This window comes from Dendrobium catenatum, unplaced genomic scaffold (assembly GCF_001605985.2).
Source record: "Dendrobium catenatum unplaced genomic scaffold, ASM160598v2 original_scaffold_161204, whole genome shotgun sequence".
In the NCBI taxonomy this organism is placed as follows: domain Eukaryota; kingdom Viridiplantae; phylum Streptophyta; class Magnoliopsida; order Asparagales; family Orchidaceae; genus Dendrobium; species Dendrobium catenatum.
This window is the reverse complement of record NW_021479630.1, coordinates 561,159-571,003: the sequence shown is the minus strand read 5'-3', so window position 1 is coordinate 571,003 and position 9,845 is coordinate 561,159. Positions and strand designations below refer to the sequence as shown.

Sequence of the window (9,845 nt, the reverse complement as noted above, 5' to 3'; positions counted from 1 at the left end):
ATATGAGAGGATTGCTATGAGGTCTCTCGCCTAGACCCTCAGTATGGCATGTAAAAGTGCTATAAAGAAAGTCAAATTTTTTTATATTAGCAACATAGAGGGATTTTGTGCCACATTAGATGAATGTAATTGTAGTGGATTCCCTCATCATATATTGGGCCAGTGAGGGCTGACATCAGTCCTCAAGGGTGACTTTTACAGTCATCTTACACTTTCAAATTTATCTAGGAAAAATATGAGGTATTGTGACCTCAAAATATGATGGGACAGTTGTTATTTAGTATAAGTTCGACTCTAATATGTGGATGAAAGGTCGACTCTATACATTCACCTCATGAATATCAAGAGGGAGATAATATGAATGACAATCACATACTCAACAAGAGCACAAAGAAGTCCTATGGTCCATGCTGAAAAAGCTACAATAACAAGATCCTTTGGGCTATGCTCTGGATGATGTTAACGAAGATCACCAAGAAAGATGATCACGATTTCTTTTTGTATTTATTACTAATAAGAGTGGCTATCATAACTAAAATAATATTCTTATTTGTTATGTAGGAACTTATTCACTAAACTATTTATCTTTTGTATATGCAAATATTGAAGTTGTTGGAAACTACTTGTTTGTATGTTTAAGGCTTGAATGGTTCTATTATTTTCTAAGTCTTCATTTGGAGTAGCTTTCTTACTGATTTCTAAAGTAAATTTTTAGTACAAAAAACTGTTTAGAAAACAGTAATAAAGCCGTCCCAAATAAAGCCTAAATCATGCGGCTAATATGATTTAGTAAAAGACTTTGCTATCCTTCTCTTCTTAAATTTTCCAATCCAATTGCAAATTAAATAAGGGAAAGAACAAGTCAAGAAAAAGAAGACAAAAATTTATAGAAGGAGCAACTTCTTGATCTGGCACACTAAACCCAAGTCAAATATCTCAAATTACTCAAAGGGTTGCATTAATCAACGTGGCAACATAGCATTGAAATGAAATAATATATCTTTTTTGTCAGATTTACTTAGTGTTCATTAATTGAATCGATCCACACGACAGACTTTTTCATATTCCATTTTTTTATGATTTATTTGCTCTATGTGTCTGAAAAATCAAAGTGATAAACAATCAAATTAATCAAAAATTAAATTTGATTGATTTAACTTTAATTTTTAATTATAAATTAATTAAGTTCATTATGTGAATTTTGTATATAATTTAGAGGTATAAATTATATCTAAATATATATAACATATATTAGTAATTATTTATATTAAATTTATAAATTTATATTAAATTTATAAATTTATATTTCCAAGCCCACTCTGCGATTCGGTGTCCACGTCGTGATCTCGCTTATGCATCCAAACCTGTCTTGCTATCATGCGCCTTGTGTCCGAGCCCGCACCACGAGCTGCTCAACGGGTAATTGACTTGACCTTCATTATGATCAAATTCGGCTCAATAATCCAACGATTTCGAAATTTTCCTCAAACTAGAGCTCAAAACTTAATAAATTTGACTCTCAAGCTCATTAATTGATGGAGCCGAGCTGGTTCTCGACTCCTGGTCAAAACTCTCGCCAAAATCAGCCATCACATAAATCATTAGCAATTATTTCTCAAAAAGTCAACCAAAGTGATGATGCTATACAGACGCCACCTGAAGCAATAACGCCCCACATCCTACCCAGCGAATCACCGAAACAACCTACTAAACTACCGACGCCATTGATGAAAGGGGTGAAAATAGCAGCCGTACGCTCAGAGCACACCAACAACTCGGCGATGAATCGGCGATTCCCTCTCCAGCCGCGACCAGTTCGCCCCGCCCGACCTCTTCTCTCGCATTTTTGAATAATTCCCGAGGGATTCAGAACAGTTTATTTGAAAGCCAGGAATCAGCACAGTCGTTGACTGTTCAAACCAAATGAGCACAAAAAACAGACTTGTTCTTGCCTCTCCCTCCTCTCCGCTCCCTTTTAAATCTCGCGATAGAAAATGCAAGCCACCTTCACCTTGGAACAAATCAATATCAAGAGGACATCAAGAAGAAAAGTAGAAGAAGAAGAAGATTTAATGATGGTGGAGCAGTTGGAATGCTTATGGACTCTTATCTACAACTTTATTCACCTCTTTCCTGTTCTTAGGAAGGCTTATCTCATGGCCGCTCTTTGCTCAAACACCTCGCCTCCTCCTCCGTCATCCTTGTCATGGAAGAGGCTCGCCGAATCACCAGTCTTAGTCTCGAAGAAGGCGAGAGATGGTTCGAGGGGATTGAGGAAGGAAGAGTGTGAGACTGGGAGTTTCCAATCTGTTTCAGTGGAGGTGGTTGCGGAGAAGGCGGAGAGGTTTGGCGGCGAGAAGTTGAAGGGCGGTGAGTGCTTATTTGGCGCGGTGGCGCCGGTGGTTAAGAAGTTGAGAAAGAGGCCGACGAAGATTGTAATTCCGCCGAGTGGCGACGATGGAAGCTTGGGGATCGGAGAGGCATTTTTTAGGAAGGATGAGGATGTGGGGAGGGAGATGGAGTTTGAAGGAAGTGGATATTGCTTGGCAAGTAGGAGAGGGACTCGGCATATGATGGAGGATGGCTATGGTGTCATGACAAACATTCATGGAGATTCCAAGCAGGTATTTCTCTTCCATCTTTTAAGAAATTCAAATTTGCTCTTCTTTTTTGTTTAACGGTAATTAATTTGACTCCAAACTTGCTCCTTTCTCCTCTTCATATTGTTCATATTTGACAGTTTTGGTTTTGCTGATCCAATAATTAGTAGAAGCTGCTTATTTTGTCAATATGGTTCATGCATTTGAGATTGTTTAAAAGGACCAATACGACTAATTATGAACATTTGATGTGTTATTAGTTGAATACATATAGATAGCTTACTGTTTTTTTAATGTTTTCAGGCTTTCTTTGGAGTATTTGATGGTCATGGTGGAAGGGCAGCCGTGGACTTCGTCTCTGAAAAGCTAGGAAACAATATAATAACTGCCGTTGAAGAAGCAAAGGAAAGAGATGAAGAAGGCAGGTTGGAATCGGCAATCAAAGCAGGCTATTTGATAACGGACAGCGAATTCCTTAGTAAGGTATGAAATAACAATAAGCCATTTGAATAATGATGTTTGTCTTTGAGCACAAGAAGACAATGCTGGGATGCCATTTCTGCAAGAAAAATATTGGAGTATACTATTACTAAGGATTTTATTTAAGAAGGAGCATAGTGTTTAATTAAATTAGAAATAGAAACAAAGTATTAAAAAAAAATTAAAAGAAGGAAATTAGTCAAATAAAATGGTACATTCCATTGAGTGCACCAAACTGTTTGGCGTATTTAGAATGAGCCAAAAAATTTGGCGCATTCAATGAAATGCGCTAAACAGTTTGACATATTCCATTGAATGCGCCAAACTGTTGTTTGGCACATTGATATAGTAAATTTAAAATTTAATTTGGCTGACTTAGGTGAATGTGCCAAATGATTTGACTTATTCTAAATACGTCAAACAATTTGGCGCATAAACAATTTGGCGCATTCAATATTTAGCGCATTCCATTGAATGCACCAAACCTGAATATAACCTTAGCCAAATTCTATATGAGACAATAGATGATACACAAGAAGACAATATTTCCAATTGTGTTTATTTTTAATATGTGACTTATTTGGATAAAGGTAAGAGTGTAATTAATGTATTTTGTCACTATCTTATTACTAAATGTGATTAAATTTTTAGATTATATGAACAGTGGTCATGATTTTGTAGAAATGTAACCAAATTACTTAAATTCATACTAGTATTTAAAGAATGTACTACTTATACTTCATATTTTGCTATAATGTATATGTGTAGCTCAAAATTCTTATCATAAATGTACCATTTGTTGTATTAGTTAGATCAACCAAGAACATTTCTCTTTCACGTTTCAGGGTGTAAGCAGTGGAGCATGCGCAGCTACTGTGCTGTTCAAGGATGGAGAATTGCATGTATCCAATGTTGGTGACTGTAGAGTAGTCATGAGTAGAAAAGGAATAGCTGATGCTCTAACCACTGATCATCGTCCTGGAAGAGAAGACGAGAGGATTCGAATCGAAAACTTGGTAATTGCGATCCCACCATCATGAATTTTAGAGTAGACAATGGGAAATATGATTGAATTTCTTAAATATTTCCAATTTTGCATTTTCTGAACTTTTGTTCATGCTATTACCAGGGAGGCTATGTGAATTGCCATAATGGAGTGTGGAGAGTACAAGATTCATTAGCTATTTCCCGAGCAATTGGAGATGTTAACTTGAAAGAATGGATTATTTCTGAGCCTGAGACTAGAAGGCTCTCATTGACCCAAGATTGTGAATTTCTCATAATGGCTTCTGATGGCTTGTGGGATAAGGTTTGGCTACTAAATTTTCCTAAGTTAATGAATATAAGTTGAGAGAGAGAGAGAGAGAGAATGATTAATTGCTAATTATATCTTTCTTTTTTAATTATAATTTATAGGTTAGCAATCAAGAAGCAGTGGATGTAGTTATGAAGAAGAAGAACTCAATGCAATCTTGCAAAGATCTTGTGGAGATCTCATGCAATAGAGGAAATAGGGATGATATAACTGTTATGGTTGTGGATCTTCGAACTTTTTGTACAATTGGATAGTTAGAGAAGGCAAGATTAGATTATTATAAGCAGAAGCAATAGACCCAAAAGTAATGAATTTATTACTTTGGTCGTGTAAATAATGCTGAAATTTACTTCAATAGTTTAGTATTTGTTTTGACAAGATTGTAATTTTTGAGGTGATAGGAAAATGGTAGAGGGAGATAAGAGGAATGAAATTGGTTGTTTTTTATGTTGTTGGGGATGACATAAGCAAATGTCATCAATATCTACAGAGGATTTTCACAATTTTTCATATTGTAATGTTTCAATTACTATATAATTGTTGTTGATGTGATAACAAACATGGCATATGTTGAAAAGTATCTTATGTCATTGAGTTTCTAATGATGACTATTCATAGCTATTATATTTTTACATTTAGTTTATTAAAAAAAAATTATATGATCAAAAGTTGAAAAATAGACACATTGAATAATTGATGAAGGAGATTTATAAATAATGGTTGAAGTGATAAGTTCAAACTAGAAAATGAGTATTTAAAAAAAAAAAAAAAAAAAAAAAAAAAATGAGTATTTAAAAAAAAAAAAAAACAAGAGCAAGTGGAGGGGATTTGAGGCAATGTAGTTAGGAAGAACTTTCAAAATGAGCTTGTGTCCTTAATTTTCTATCTTTTTTATCATATTCTAATTCACTCTTTCAAAAAAATGTGCGGGGGAACCAAATATTTGATTTTGAGGTTATCATTGAACTTGCAAACTAAATATCATTTGATTTTTTGAGTAAATAACATATTGAAATTTTGAAAGATTTTAAAGATAAAGATATTTTGGTCTGCAAGATAATTATGTTGATTGAGAATATGAATTGTACATATTATTTTCGGACAAATATATGCACACATTTAGAGAAATAAATAAAAAATAGACAAGACTTGCTCCATGCTGAAAATATCTCACAATAGATAAAATGAGAGCCTATCATCTTACATAAAAATAAGTTATGTTTTTTTTTCTGGAAACTCGGAGAGGAAAAAAATTGTGGAGCTTAGTCGAGTTGAAATAATTGCCTAGTGTTTGTTGTAGGCTATAAATGATGCCCTTCTCCATAAACATTGAAGGTGTTGATATAATGTAATATACATGAATTGTGTAGGATGAAATAAATGATTAAATTAGTTATAAGAGCCTTGAGGCATTGCAATTTTTAGACCATTCGATAGTTATCCTTTTAGAAGATACTAATGACCAATAAGTCCAATATAAATCTTTGTGTCAATTTCAATAGCAAGATTTTATGTCAAAAACATGCATTGGAGCACTGGTGTGCATGTGTCAATGTTATTGCTAACAATAGGAGATGAAGTTGGAAAACATCAACATTGGAGTCAATGGCGTGAATATTTCTTATAGGCAATGAATTGAGTTGATGTTATCAATGATAGCACTTGTCAATCCTTTTGTTAATGGCATGTATTGAACTTATAGGAGGTGACATGCATTAACATTATTGGCATAAGTGGGTTATGAAGTTGACATGCATTTGTATTTAAGTTGATGACATGCATCAATCTTATAGATGATGGAATCTATATTAATAATATCAAAAATGTATGTATTAATTAATGAACATTCATTATGGAATCTATTTCCTTAATTAACGAACATTCTTTTCAGCTTTTGTGTGTATTAATAATATCAAAATTGAGTGATCACAAACTCATTGATTTTTTCTCATCAAGCCACCCGTTCTAACAACAAACTTGCAAGATTTAAACATCATTTAGTCCTTCAATTAATGCCACAAAGTTTTTAAATATATTTTAATTGCTAGTTTGAGCTTATTTGGATGCAAATCGAAACACTTTTGTGTCATTGGACTTGCGTCATCGAGATATTCAATTTGATTAGAAATTAGCTAAAATTAAAACTTTCCAAAATTTTTCAATTTAAAGAATATTTTTATGTTTATTCTTAATTAAATAGATCTTTTTAGTGATGTATTATTTGTTCATATTTTTTTAAGGTCGAAATCTATATTATTCAAAAGTCTTTAAAAACTTAATAGTGTAAAGTTATAATTTTAAAAATTTATAAGATATGTCCACTTCTTAAAGGCCTTTGCTTAGGGCCTTGCACCAAATAAAGTCTTCTCAATCATAATTTTAACCAAATATAAAGTTGACGCATTGATTGAAATAAAAATTATTAAAAACTTATTGCTCTAAATTATTCAAGTTTTTTTTTTTTTGAATAGGGTATCCATCAGCTGCCACCCCCGAAAGGCGCTTGGCTGCGTGACTAATCCTCGGCTGACCTAGAAGAGTCACCCATCCCAAAACCTCCTGGCCTGCTTTTGATTGGACTGCACTTAAGAGGCGCTGCCTAAATTATTCAAGTTTACTTAAAATTATTTGCATAGGCTCTATTAAGATCCAAAAACACAAAAAATATGTTGATAGCAACGTTTTGAAAATCAGACTGGACCGGCCGGTTCAACCGGTTGAACCGGCACCCGGCCGGCCGGCCGGTTCGGTCATCTAACAAAACCGAAAAATCAACGGACCGGCTTTGAACCGGTCCGACCGGCGGTTGGACCACAAACCCGGCGAACCGGAAACCGGGATAGAACCGGTCACTTAAGCTTAAATGCGATTTCCACTGTCTGATTGAAATCATACGGTATTTCAAGTATTAGTAAAACACTAAAACATGTAAAGGTAAACCTAATGTCATTTTCTACCTTCCGTAACTCCCGAAGCCGCTCGTCTCCCGTCTTCGATTTTTTCCTTCGTCTGGTCGCTGCAGCTCCTCCTTCGTTGAAGATGGTGGCGACCGTGCCAGTTGTTGGGGAAGAAGTCAGGTTTGGCCGCCTACCTGACCCATCGAGCTCGAACGATCCCGAAGCAGGTTCTTGAATATGAGAATTTCTTCTTTTTTTTTTTTTGAGTAATTTTTTACACATTTAAGCTTGCATTTCTTCTCCATCTATGCTTGATTGCTTGCTGTAATGGTTGAGATATACCGAATAAGGCATAAGCTGCCTCATGAGGCAACCTGTGCAGACATCATGATTTTAGATTTTCATGGTTTTAAACTTTAGCTAAGATATTATAATGGAAACTTTTTCTCTATTTTCTTTGAAGTCTTAGAAAATCATTCTTGTTGTCGGTGACTGGATTCCCGTTGTGTTCTGTTTTCCTGCTAGCTTTCAAACCTCCATGCCTTGGAATTCCTTTAAATAATATATTTCGTAATTAAAACAAAACCTGTGCAGTGTAGACATCATGATTTTAGCTTTTTATTTCTAAGAAAATCTTGCCATTGTGTTCTGTTTTCCTGCTAGCTTGCAATCCCAGAACATGACCTTCAAGTGTTGAAGGTTTGAAGCTTTAAGAATTTAGGAACATGCAATTAAAAAGATTAGTTCCAAATGGCTGATTATAAAGGATTTGAGATTTGCTGATTAGAACATGAGTGTAAATTTAACACTTATTTCATTTTTTTTAATAATATTATTATTTATTACGTCATCCGGTTCAACCCCGGTTCGACCGGTCTAACCGGTCGAACCGTGAACCTTTTCTTTTTCCGGTTTGTTGTCCGGTCCGGTTTTCAAAACACCTTATTGATAGCCTTCTTCTTATTCCTCTTGGATGGTCAGTCCTGTTGTTCTTGTTAGTGAATGAGCTAGCTATTCTGTATCTAGTCATATTTATTTACCTATTTACCATTAACCAAGTCTATATATAGACTCACTGTAACATATTCTACATCTAATATTGAATTAACTTTTCTTTTCAAAGTCTCGCATCTCCCGCTCTCTGTTTCCGCCTTTCTTCTCCTTTCTCATGGTATCTTAGAGCCATTAATGGGGGATCAAAGCTCTACTTCCTCCCTCCCTCCCCTCTCCTCCTCCAACCCGGCCGACGATCACTCTGACGTCTGTATTCCGACACCCCTAAAGTTCTTGGTTTCCAACATCAAGAATCTCCTACCTCATCCGCTCACGGCAGACAACTATGCCATTTGGCGCATTCAGATTCTCCAGCAATTCACGGCGAACGGCTACGCAAGGCATCTCACGGGCACCCAACCCATGCCGCCAGAGGAAAAATCTCAAGAACTTGCCCGATGGCGGCTAATAGATAGCAACTTGATCTCCGCCCTCTTCTCAACCATATCGCCGTCGATACTTCCCTACGTCATCACCGCCACGACGAAAAATGAAACCTGGCTTGTTCTTGAATGCCGACTACAGCCTTCCAGCCGCTCTCGTGTTCTTCAACTTAAGAACGAACTTCATCATCTTCAAATGAACAACCTCACCATGCAACAATACCTCTCCCAAATCAAGAACATTGTCGACAACATAGCTGCTGCAGGTTCCAAGATTGATCCGGAGGACATCGTGTTATACATCCTAAATGGCCTACCGTCGACCTACAATTCGTTCAAGATGACCATCCGCACATCTCCGCTACCCGCCGATCTTGACAATCTCTACTCATTACTTTGCAGTGAGGAGATCCATGTCAACCAAGAAATTCAAAAAGATCTGTCCACCTCTTCCGCCTCCGCCCTTTACACCACTTCCACAAATAACTCCAAAGGTCGCACGCAACGACGCCCAAACCGGAACAAGAACATCCCATTCACATCAGCTCCTCCGGCTACTCAAATCACCAATCCGGTCTCACCTCCAAACCAGCGTCCCATATGCCAAATCTACGGCAAAACAGGGCACAGTGCTTTAAACTGCTGGCATAGATATACCCAAAAATATGCTCCAACTGCTGCACCCAAAGCTATGCTAGTTCAACTGTCACGACCCGACCCGAGACGGATCCCGCCCGCACTGGGCCGCGACCAGCTTAACGAACAGACAGACCAGGATCTGGCTTTGGAATTTGTTTCGGAACTGATTCTTCCAAATAATTCAACTCAAATATAGACACACACAGAGCTACTATGAAACATCAAATGCAGCGGAATAAAATATCTATATTTTTCTTTATTTTTCTCAAAACAATCATCTACAACTACAGACCATGGCTCAGACAGAAAGAAACAGAGCAGAAGAGCCATGTCTGTACAAAAATCAAGAGTACAAAAATAATACCTACGGATCAGACTCTGAAATCTATTCCTGGACCTCCTTCCCTTTCCCAGAACCTGAAAGCCACCAGAAAACAAGAGTGAGCTCAACAGCTCAGCAAAGCAACAAACCTCCAAT

At 36.4% G+C, this 9,845-nt stretch overlaps 1 protein-coding gene across 1 annotated transcript; it reads left to right on the top strand.

Moving 5' to 3' along the window:
• Positions 1-1,876: 1,876 nt before the first annotated feature.
• Positions 1,877-4,954, top strand: LOC110092981 (probable protein phosphatase 2C 74). Its single transcript, XM_020817703.2, has 5 exons — positions 1,877-2,624; positions 2,904-3,083; positions 3,926-4,096; positions 4,210-4,389; positions 4,497-4,954. The coding sequence occupies exons 1-5, from the start codon at positions 1,995-1,997 to the stop codon at positions 4,647-4,649; spliced, it is 1,314 nt and encodes a 437-aa protein (XP_020673362.2). The 5' UTR covers positions 1,877-1,994; the 3' UTR covers positions 4,650-4,954.
• Positions 4,955-9,845: the final 4,891 nt, after the last annotated feature.

Bases quoted from the DNA above. Each gene is read 5' to 3' on its own strand.
- LOC110092981 (XM_020817703.2), top strand. From the start codon at position 1,995: ATGCAAGCCACCTTCACCTTGGAACAAATCAATATCAAGAGGACATCA. The intron at 2,625-2,903 runs GTATTTCTCTTC...TAATGTTTTCAG, and splicing joins TTCATGGAGATTCCAAGCAG to GCTTTCTTTGGAGTATTTGA. The intron at 4,390-4,496 runs GTTTGGCTACTA...TATAATTTATAG, and splicing joins CTGATGGCTTGTGGGATAAG to GTTAGCAATCAAGAAGCAGT.